Raw genomic sequence first — 12,036 nt, 5'->3', positions numbered from 1 at the left:
TACTGAATAGTAGTAGAAGAGAGTTATATTAACTCTGCTTGGTCTCAGAGAGAAGAGCAAAGACTAATTGCTGGAAGTTACAAGAAGATAGATTTTGGTTCAATAGAAAAACTTCCTAAAAACTAGGGCTATCCTCAAATTAAATGATCTGACCCATTAGGTAAAGTTTGCCACCATTGGTGGCATTCAAGAAGAGTTTGGACAACTATTTGGGTTGGATAGCATGGAAGGGAATTGTGTTTCACATAGCATGTTGGCCTAGACAAACTTTAAGTCCTTTCTAATTCTAAGCTTCCATAATACACGAAAAGGTTGAGAATCATTGAGGAATTTTTATTTACTGAATTCAAGAAACTGAAAGGTCACAAGCAATGTCTCCTGCTTGGAATAAATTGTCAGCCTTTTTTTTAGGGCAGTTGTTGTTCATTTTTATTAAAAGGATTTACATTCAGTCCAACTTTAATAGGCACAGTCTGCAGGGGTGCCAAGGAAAAATTCCAGAACACAGGATTGAAAGGATGGTAGAAAAGAAGGGAGTGCCAAAATCAAAGGCTTGCTTATTCTCAAATTTCTAAAAATCTAACTTGAAAGACTTTTAATTATCTCATTTATAACAAACACACATATATGTAGGGGAAAAAATCCAAAAACAAATTAAGCCAATGGAGAAAATGTCCCAGACAGTTACCCACTCACTAATATCTGATAGTCAACATGGAAAGTTAGTAAATAGAGACAGCATGTGTTGGAAACCATACTAAATGATTTTCAGCATTTGTAGCATGTTTATATTTTTGCAGGACATGACTCAGTTTGCTTTGAAGTTTTTTTTTTCTCTCTTTACTGCACGAAAGCAAAAAAAAAATATGTCCTGTTCAAATTCAGCATCAAGATTTAGATAAAGCAACCACTTTCCTTCTTAACTTTCCAATTCACCATCACAGGGAGTGGTAGAGCAGCAAGCTGGAGGAATTCCATATCTGCAAAAGTAATCTCTGTAACCTAAGGAAAATGAATCTCTAATCCAAGTTAAATCTCCTAGTAAAGCAGTTACCACCTGGAAATAGCTGGACTCAGGATAATGATATTAAATTCATTTAGTCTCTTTAAAAAAAATACAAATACTAAGAGACTTGTGGATGGAAATTAAGGGAATGAAAACCAAAAAAAAAAAAAAAAGAAATTAAGTGAATGGTCAACTTGAATTCTAATGTGAACAATTCTAGAACTCATGATTAGAGAACAAGACTGGGAATATCTGGGAAAGAAAGCAGTGATTGATGCTATTACTTTGTTCAAATCACTGAACAACATTAAGTGCATTAGGGGATTGAATAGGCCTTTGTGATATGTCACTAGAAGCTTTTGCCAGGTTAATATTATAATTTTTTTTTTTTGGTGAGGCAATTGGGGTTAAGTGACTTGCCCAGGGTCACACATCTAGTAAGTGTTAAGTGTCTGAGGCTGGATTTGTACTCAGGTCCTCCTGACTCCAGGGCCGGTGATCCTAGGTTCCCTGCCAGGTTAATATTAAACAATATTTTTCAGGTACTCATTAAACAATATTTTGTTAGTTATGGCAGCTCTTTGGCTGGTTCCAATTCCCATCTCTCTGTGCTATCTTTGGTCTACCTTGTATAAGAAAATAACATGAAGGAATTTGGTTAGCAGGGCTTTAAAATAAAATTAGAAGGAGAGGAAGAAAACTGTCTCTACATAATTTCTCAGAAAGATACAATACGATTATATCAGTTAAAGAAAAGCAAGATTCATAGAAAGCATGAAGAATTTATAGGAGAAAATTTTCAAAAAGAAAGTCATAATTGTGTATGTGCATTTGTGTGTGAATAATAGGCAAACTTAAGTAGAAACTTGAACTCAAAAATGATTAACCTTTTTGTGTGTTTCATGGACCCTTTTGACAGTCTGATGAAACCTATGGATTCCTTTCCAGAATAATGTTTGTTACATGTACTCATAATTGAAGGGAATTCTAAATTTCAGGCTTAGATTAGTGAAAAAGAGATGTATTTTTCTTCATCCAAGTACATGGACCCTTGAAATCTATTCACAAATTTCTTAGGTGTAAATAGATTCAAGTTAAGAATAATTGCTCAGTAAAAGCAGAGATATCCAACCCCTTTGGAATCACTAATACATGGTGGGATGAAACTGAAGATTTTGAAGCTATGGGAATGACTTTTTTTTTTTAACGATGCAAACCTAGGGAAGAAGACAGCATGCAGTTGAAAATGTGAATATGCAGAAATGTTTAGAGATTCTTAGGTAGATTTCAGAATCATCAGCAGAGAAGGGATAAATGAACCATCTGGAGATGAGGAAAATACTGAAAGACCATCTAGGAAAAAAAATAGGGGGTCCAGGACAATGCCCTAGAGTACATCCATACCTAAGTGACTCATAGAGTTAGTGATATGGAAAAGGGTTTTGAGAAAAGGAGAGAAAAGTAGCATGAAGACTCATTGAAGAGAGAGTGTCTGGGAAGAAAAGGATTTATTTCCATCCTCTTTTCTTCCCCTTTATTTGAATTTAACTAAAACATTCTTTATTGAAATAAATATGACTAAGATGTGGAGCCTCTGCACAAGAGGAGTTTAAAATATAGTCAAAAGAAATGACTAATTATCTTTAAAAGTTGCCAAAATATATGTAATATTGTGTTGTGAGCCACACATATTTTCAAATGTTCCTTAATTGGAACAGAGCCCCTCTTGCATTCACAGATAATTAAATCATCCTATTCACTTTAGCATTTAAAGAATAATGTTCAGTTTGCTACAGAGTCTGTAACTATTCTTCATTATATAGACAGAGATGCATTGAAATACTTACAGGTCCTATTATTTGAGAAGCACTTTCAAATTCATCATCCTCCATTGCTTCCGTTGCACATAAAGAATCTGTTTCTATAAGAAGAAATGAATAAAATATGTTTATAATTTACTAGAATAACTATAGTTATAATTTATAAGGATAATTAGCCTGCTGGTAAATATACACTTGTCAGTGTGCAGGATGTTAAATCAACCATAGCAACTTGTTGAAAAATTATGGTGAGATTGCATGATAATTTGAGGCTAACTAGATAAATTTCTTCCACACAAGTCCAACTCCAATGCCTCTTAGTGGAATGGAGAAGACCCTCATTTTTTAAAAGCTGTGATTGTTGACACACTCTGAGACACTCCCAATTTTGTACTCCTCTGAGAACAAGGAGAATGATGGATAAGTTTTTGGAGATCAGACTAAAAAAATTAGGAAAACCTTGCCCCTCAAAAGCTGACCAATGGGTGGAGTGTGTTTTCTTTCAAGAACATTAGCCCCAAATGATTATCCTTATCAAAATTCCTGATACTGAAGAAGGGATTAATTTGGGGGTGGGGTGGGAGAAAGGGGAAAATAATGTGATTTTAAGGGGTGACTTTTGATTGTCTCTTAAAGACAATTTAGGAATGGCTAATAAATCTATTGAATGTAATAAAATATTATTGAACTTTTAGAAGTGACAAAAGAAATTATTTCAGCAAATCCTGGGAAGTATGAATTGGCTCAGTGTACGGTGAGCAAAACCAGTAACAAACAACTCTAATCAAAGCTATGACCATTCATGTTTCCAGGGTTTCCATGGTAAAGTATGTTATCTTCTACCTCCTGACAAAGAAGTAGTGGATACTAGGTATAGAGGCATATATATGCTTCTGTATGGCAAATATATGCCATACAGTTATTGTATGGATTTATTTTGCTGGATTATTCTAATTTGTTATAAGGTGCTTTTTCCCATTTTCTTTAGATCACATATTTAATGGAAGGTGGTTGTGGAATACTTATGTTTCCCTACTCAAAATAAAAGCAGGTCATTGAAACATTTTTTTAAAATACATAGAAGAGAACATAAAGAAGTTAGAAGGAAGCAGACAAGTAAAATAGTTTGAAAGTAACATGTTGGATTTATTATATGTTTTTTTAAAAAGCAAGCCGTTCAAAATAGATTGATGATTTCTTAGAGAATCCTCTTTATGTGTTCTGCTTTGTGTAAGGAAATGTTCTTTAATGTTTAAGATCATAATCACGTAATGTCATCTAAGGTATAGAAGGATTATAAAATTGTGGGTTTAAGTCTGGAAGCGACTTTAGATGTCAGGAAATCTGACCCTCTCATTTGACAGAAGAGGAAAAAGAAGTCCAGTTATAATAAGAGACTTATCCAAGATGTCCCAGCTAATAAACAGAAGTTAGATTTTGAACCCAGGTCATCTGATACCAAATCTAGTGTAGGCTGTCTTTTTTCTCTGAATTAATGGAAAGGGTGCAACTAGTGAAATCATAGATGCTCTAAATGTTTAATTATTGTATTCATTTAGCCAAAAGATGCTTATAAAAAAATTCTAAAAAATTACTTTGTGTTTTTTTTTTTGGGGGGGGGCAGAGCAATGAGGGTTAAGTGACTTGCCCAAGGTCACACAGCTAGTAAGTGTCAAGTGTCTGAAGCTGGATTTGAACTCAGGTCTTCCTGAATCCAGGGTTAGTACTTTATCTACTGTGCCACCTAGCTACCCCTACTTATTTTTATATTTAACATTTTAAGGGGAGGTAAATAGAGCTGAAATTAAATAAATGCAGCAAAGCAAAACTAAACAAAATAGAAAAATTTTTTTTGGTCCATATTAGCCAAGCAATTATCAAGTCTTATTTATAATTCAGAATGTAAAATATGCATACATGAGTGTATATATGTTTATGTACATGTGTATGCATGTGCATGTTTCTTTTGCCATGTTAACCAGCAACTTTGTTTGGTCCAAGTTCAGAGAGCTTTATTTATTTTTTTTTTTTAGTGAGGCAATTGGGGTTAAGTGACTTGCCCAGGGTCACACAGCTAGTAAGTGTCAAGTGTCTGAGGCCGGATTTGAACTCAGGTACTCCTGACTGCAGGGCCGGTGCTCTATCCACTGCGCCACCTAGCTGCCCCACAGTGAACTTTATTTTAAGAGAGATGGAGAGTCTCAGCACTTAGCATGAAACATTATACATAATAAATTCTAGCAAATATATGTTGAATTGAATTGGAAAAATTTCGAGGAGGTGACAATTCATACAATTAAATAGTATAGGGAATATTGTATTGATTTTTTTTAACCATAAAGAGATACAACCAATTTTGACTATTTTTGCTAGGTCTTATGAGCCAGCTGGACTATGCCCTTTATAAGGGCTTTTCATCAGATTTTGAACTATGACTTCTTATGTCCAATGCAAATTCAGTTTGGGAAGGAGGGGTGGGGAGGTACCCAGAAGACAGTGCCTCCTGTTGTGTGACAATAATGCCAGGAAAAGGGGCAGTCTATTCCATCTATCATCACTATGTAAAAACCATTGAGTTTATCCTAAGGGATTTAATTTGAAAATTCAAAGTTACTAGAGTATATCTAGAAATAAAAATAGATTTCCAGTTAGTCCATGATTCTAGGAAAACCACCTTATCTTTAGAGAATTATCTATATTTTGAAGTTATAGATAAGTGAATGAATGAATGAAAAAAGTATTAAGCATTTCTATGTGCTACACTATACTATACTATACTATACTATACACTATACTAAGTATAGAGGACATAAATATAAGCAAGCTAGAGAAGTCCTTGCTCTCAAGCAGTTTACATTCTAATGGGAGAAGAAAAGACACATTTGGAAAGCTCACTTAGGGGCTAAGAATGGAGTGGAACATGTCAGCATTAGCAAGGTTCCAGGCAAGATAAGGTGGAAGCTCCCCTATAAGAGTTCCATGTCACTAGAGCCAGAATTCATGTTCTAGTGGAAGGGGGATGAGGGTGATAATTTGGCCCATTTCCCCAATAGTAAATAAAGATATCAAGTTGGAATGGATTTCAATAATAAAATACACAACAACAACAACAAAGATAGGGAACAGAAAATTCATAATGAGACCATATAGACCTTTATTCCAGCCAGTAAAGGGATGGGAATTCTTCCAAGCAAGCATTGGCTGTAAAGAGGAAGACTTTTTAAAAGTGGAACAAACAACACTATACTGGATATTTTAATCTTGTTTGTGGAATTGACCTGACTTTTGAGGCTAAAATCCAATGTGAAGCAGATCAGAATGAATCTCTCAACAGCATGCGGCTGGGTGAAGAACCTAAGAAGACATACATTTAAATCTTCATTATGCCACTCTTTAGCCCAATGACCTTACTGTCTATTAGTTTGTGTCCTGAGGCTCCTGGAACCCTACCTTTCTGCATCAGGAGAAGCAGAGAGTCCAGTATGAGGGAAGTACCTTTCCTAGGTCAGACCACATATGGGATAGTACATTTACTTCTGGGAGTCACATTTTAGGAAAGGCACTGACAACAATAGTGAAGCACCTTGAGATCTGGTCATTTGAGGAGTATTTGAATTGGGGATCTTTAGCTTGGAAAAGAGAAGACTTAAGAGGAAATTTAAGAGGTGTCTGCATATTTGAAGGGCTGCCACATGGAAGAGGTAGTGGATCTTTTTCTGCTTGGTCCCAGAGGATAGAATTAAGAAAAGTGGTGAGAAATTGCAAAGATGCAAACTTAGATTTGAAGTAAATAAAAGTTTTCTTAACAAATAAACAATTCCAAACAAGGAATGGGCCACTTTAATGGGTAGTAGACTTCATCACCTTTAGGAATTCAAGCAAAGACTAGATAGCCACCTTTTAAGTAAGTTGACAACAGTACAGATGAGTGCTGGACTTGTAGTCAGGGATACCTGGTCTAACAAGTCACTTACCCTCTATTTTCTTTGTCTATAAAATGAGGATGACAATACTTGCAGAATCTACCTCCTAAGGTTGTTGTGATTCTCAAAGAGATATACTTGTTTTTCAGTCGTTTCAGTCATGTCTGACTCTCCGTGACACCATTTGGGATTTTCTTGGCAAAGATACTGGAGTGGTTTTTCATTCCCTTCTTCAACTCATTTTACTAATCAAGAAACTGAGGTACACACGGTTAGGTGACTTGCCCAGAGTCACCCAGCTAGTAAGTGTCTGAAGTTGGATTTGAACTTAGGTCTTCCAGAGTCTAGGCCCTGCTCTCGATTCACTCTCTATTCACCTAGCTGCCCCAAAGAGATACAAGTATGTCCAAAAAGTCTTGGAGTTTTAAGCCAGAGATTTCAAACACAAAGCCCACAAGACTTCTGAGTGCAGCCCTAAACAGATTCAAATGTGATTGGGAAATATTTAACAAAAATTAAAATATAATAAAACATAGATAATATTACATTTTAAAACTGTCAATATGTGGCCGGTGGGGATCCCTTTGTAGGAATTAGCATCCCCCATTTCTATTTGAGTTTGAGAATACTGCTTTAAACTATTAAAGATTAACAGCTTTAAATGTAATAGTTTAAAATTGCACTAAGACTTTTATATATGACTTTTTTTATATGGAAAAGCCGGTATCTACACAATGTCTGTAAAGTGCTTAGCAAAACTTAAAGTACTATATATATATTTTTTTCATTACCTGATCTAGTACCATATCTCTTCTAAGACAGTGATTTTTGTCATGTTTATAACAGAGAATACTGCCCTCTCCCTATTTCAAAGGGTTGCTCTGGACTAAAGAGATATACTGGTTGTAAGCACTTTGTAAACCACAAATTATTGTGTAAATTTCAGCTGCCCTTGTTATTTTTATTTAATACATCTTTTTCTTTGACATTGTAGTAAAATGGGGTTTTTTTGTACCTTCCTGTAAATAAGTCATCCAATCAATGAATGCATATTTGTTTAGCACCTATTATATGCCAAATACAAAACTAAGGAATGGGATAGAAAAAGGGGCAAAAGATAGTTCCTGCCCTCAAGGAGCTGACAGTCTTATCATCACCATTCTCACCAGCAAAGTGCAATCCTAAAGCTATCTTTAGAGTTTAGTAATGTATTTTTTGTTAAATTTGAAATTTAGTTTGGTTTTCTGTCCTACTTAGAATTCAGTAGCTATTATTAGCTATAAAAATAATGTTTGTTTTCTTGTCTCCAGTTTGTAATTTAAGTAATTACAAAAATTTTTTTTTTCATTTATTCTCTTTTTCCATTCCTTTTTCACCTGAGTTCTGGCAAATGTGCTTTTAGGAAATAATCCATTCCTCTGGCCACTCTCTAAATTAAAACAAAACAAAACCTGAGCCTAATTGTCAAGGAAAGTCATGTCACCATGACTTTATGCTATAATGGCTTTGATCATTTTAATTATTATTATCTTTTCCTTGACCTTCCTTTTCTTTTGAGAAAGAATGGAGTCTAATGGAAAGAACACTGTCACTTGTTTGGTCTTGGACAAGCCTTTTCACATTACATGTCTCCCAGGCAGCTTCCTGATCTGAAAAAGAGAGTAAAAATACTAACTTCACAGGGTGGTTGTGAGGATTAAATGTTCGTAGAAAATCTCTATAAAACCTAAAGTATTAATTATATAAAAGGAATGGGAGTCTGACACTTGCACAAACTCCACCTTGTTATTGCCACATTGAGAACTCTAGGAATCAAGTAACATCTCTCCATGTGGAGGACACTGTCTCCAGGAAAATCACTGTGATGTATAAGAGAAGTGGGTTGGAAACACTGCATTATGCATGGATACATAGACATCCAGTAAATAGTTCTGCTCAGCTAACCTACATAGTGAAATAGAGCCTCTTTGATTGATTTTGGAGGCATTCAAAAGGGCATCTCTGCTTTAGTGACCACCCAAGTGTCAGAGCTGGCCTAGCACTGAAGCCCCCAAAAGCAACAAGCAATCTTTGGCAATGAACTCCTAGGTCACAGTCCAGTGAAAGGACTCATCCAGGAACAAGCCTGCTTTTGGAAATGAATTTGTTTTGACCAGTGCTATATAGGAACTGAGCTAAGTTATGAAACTAAATCCCTCTCTAATCACTCTCCCACCCACAACTGAGGTGGTATAGGGAGGATTATGGCCCTGAGTTGCTGAAGAAAATGCTTGGGTGTTTGTTCTTTCTATATCTTTGTAGTAAATATCTCCTTTTAAAAACATCAATGTTAATATTAAGTGGTTAAATGGAACTCTGGTGCTAGTCTCACTAAAATGGCTCCCTAAAAATGAAAGAACATTGACAGTGGGGCTTGAGCCAATGGCACAAAATGACACACGCACAAATTAATTAGGGTATCAGAGAAACTGAAAAAAAGGTATGACCAATCTGACTTTAAGAGAGTGGGCCCCAGAGCATACATATTACAAGGGTGTAAGAGACGACTTAGTCTTGTGAACATGTGCAGTATGCTGAGCTGAAACAATGCCCACTTGGATTTTGTAGCATGCATCTACATTCTGTAATTGGTTCCAATCCATAAATCAGGTGGTAAAGTGGAGTCTTTTGATTGGCCGTGTTGCCAAGGCACTACTGGGCATTTAAAAGGTATTACTTGACATAAAATAAAATAATGGTCTCTTTCCTACACATGTTCAAGTGATAAGGCAAGATTAATTCCTCAGTTGGGAAAGAGGTTTGAGTCCTTCATCTCCTCACCAGGGCCACCTGGTAATCAAGGAGCAATATGTAATTGTTTTTATAAAGGGGTGTGCTGGTGAATATTTAACAACTGGCTCTTCAGGGAAGAAAAATGTACACATTGACACATGAAATTTTATTTGCATTACATTTAACTTAATGGGATGAATGTTGTGTTGACCCTACTTTAAGTTTGAGCCTATTCTCTCCAAAGAATGAGATGGTAAGGGCAATGAATATTTGTACTTTCGTTTTTCCTATAGCTTCACAGTAAATATTCCCTTGCCAAAACTAATTGAGGTTAATTGGTTTAATGAAATTGGGAAGCTAATCATTGGCATTAATAGTAACACGTCATAATTTTGGCTTGAGCGAGTAGCATTAAAAAAAGAATCACTCCAGGGGCAGATAGGTGGCACTTGGATAAAGCACCTGGCCCTGGATTCAGGAGGACCTGAGTTCAAATCTGGCCTCAGACACTTGACACTTACTAGCTGTGTGACCCTGAGCAAGTCACTTAACCCTCATTGCCCCACAAAACAACAAAACAAAACAAACAAACAAAAAAAGAATCACTCCACCCCTTTAGAGGTAGACTAGAATCGTGAGGGAAATGGAATCAGCCTTGTTCTGTAAAGTTGACTTAAGAATTTTGCTATATAAGCATGATCTCTTCTCTATACTTTTTAAACATTAATAAACCTATATTGTAGATGAATTTGCAAGTAAGTGCTTGTCCATTGAGAAGCCTATGTAGTTAAGGAAATTAGGACCACAGATTTAAAGCTGGAAATGACCTTAGAGGTTGTGAGATTTAAAATTGGATATTAGATCATAAATCTCCCCTACTTAACCCTTCCCTTAATTCATCTCCCAGACTAGTAAATGGAAGAAGCTTCTGGTTTTCTAGATAGAGCCTTTATTGTATATAAGGTGTTGTTGATTAGAAGGATAGGAAAACAGAAATACAGTACAAATCGTCTTAAATCTAGGCTGTCTATATTCCTTATAAAAACTCACCAAACCGATTTAGGCCACCTTTGGAGTGAGTCAGACCGTCTGTGCCGCGCCGCCCGGAGTCCCGCCAAGCCGGCAAAAAAGGCTACTCCCGTTCTCTCCACCCCGGAAGTCAAAAAAAAACCCGGCAGGCAGTCTGACATGCGCAGCAGGCGCACTGTACCTGGCAGGCAGTCTGACATGCGCAGCAGGCGGACTGTACCCGGCAGGCAGTCTGACATGCGCAGCAGGCAGACTGTTCATCTCCTCCCCAAAAGGGTGGTCCTTGAAAAACTGGCGTCTTTCACTTATCCTAACCGACTGTTAAAAACTTTCATATTTTACCACATTTCCCCCCTTTGCTTCCTCAAGAAACGGAATGTTTCCTTGATGGAACAGTAAAAAGAATATAATAACTTTTGCTGACTAATAATATGCGAACAACAATACAGAAAAGGAAGAGAGGAAAGTTTTGTCCAGAGGGGCGATTTTTTTTTTCCTCATGAACCGACGCTTTGACATTAGTCTTGCAAAGGGAGAGCCTCTGCAGAGAGTACATGTTACAGATAGTATATAACAGAAAGGAGATAGTAAAAGCTAATAAAGCAAAACAGTTCATATAAAGTCTCTGAGTTCTCTTGTCTTCTTGAAGTGGTAAGATGTCATCAGGAGGAAACTGGATTCTGGTCTGGAAAACTGGATTCTGGACTCTGGTCTGGAAAGCTGGATTATCTTCTTTAACTGTTTGAATTGCTGTATTTTTAAAACCTTAGCATAGCATTGTCAATGATCAAATTAATAAATTCCATTACATTCCCTCCTTTATATGGTTAGACTTGTAATAGAGGGTTGAGGTAGTTATGCAATGTGTAACACTTTTTACCACCATGTGTCTGGATCAAAGCCAAATTTAGTATGTGTTCATGACACCTGAAAATGTTATGGAAAGGTTATCATACCATATCTCATGGTTCTGAGACAGCCAGTGATTGTGCTAGGCCACAGGTGAATTCAACTGAGTGAGATAAAAAGATAAATAAGTTCAGTTAAATTAGGTTAAATTAGGAGGGAGAGAGGATGAATACTGGACTGTGCCTAGTAATTGTGCTCTACATAGTCACCATCATAAGCAAACCATGGACTTACGTATACCTGTCTCTCCTTTTGTTGCACATATATTCTCTCCAGGGCCTGCGTCAGAGTTCACAGCAAGTTAGTCTCTGAAATGATAAGTTTCCATATTTCTGAAATCTCATTAATTTCACCAAAGACAATATGATGGTAAAAATGTGTGCTATGCTGCATAACTGAGAATATATTAGTGATATATACAATAATTCCAAACCATACCCAGAGTATAATGACATATAAATAATAAACGAATGTAAATAGCTGATTATATTAGACATTGTTACATAATCTTCTTTTAGACATTATTACATAATCTTCTTTTAGCAAGTAGACCACATCATCTTATACATGAATTCTC

The 12,036-nt window shown here is 36.2% G+C and overlaps 1 protein-coding gene across 5 annotated transcripts in view; it reads right to left on the bottom strand.

The window, feature by feature from the left end:
* C1H8orf34 (chromosome 1 C8orf34 homolog) overlaps window positions 1–12,036 on the bottom strand; it is a 457,453-nt gene that overhangs the window by 106,458 nt on the left and 338,959 nt on the right. For all 5 annotated transcript variants that reach the window (XR_006353330.1, XM_043968402.1, XM_043968396.1 and 2 more), the window contains one exon: window positions 2,854–2,927. Coding sequence is in view for 4 of the 5 variants with exons in the window: in XM_043968402.1 (XP_043824337.1) it covers window positions 2,854–2,927 (74 nt within the window). In the remaining variant the exon portion in view is untranslated. The remainder of the gene's footprint in view (window positions 1–2,853; window positions 2,928–12,036) is intronic.

Source organism: Dromiciops gliroides, chromosome 1 (genome assembly GCF_019393635.1).
Source record: "Dromiciops gliroides isolate mDroGli1 chromosome 1, mDroGli1.pri, whole genome shotgun sequence".
Taxonomy (NCBI): domain Eukaryota; kingdom Metazoa; phylum Chordata; class Mammalia; order Microbiotheria; family Microbiotheriidae; genus Dromiciops; species Dromiciops gliroides.
The sequence above is the reverse complement of the archived record's forward strand: the minus strand, read 5'-3'. Positions and strand labels throughout refer to the sequence as shown.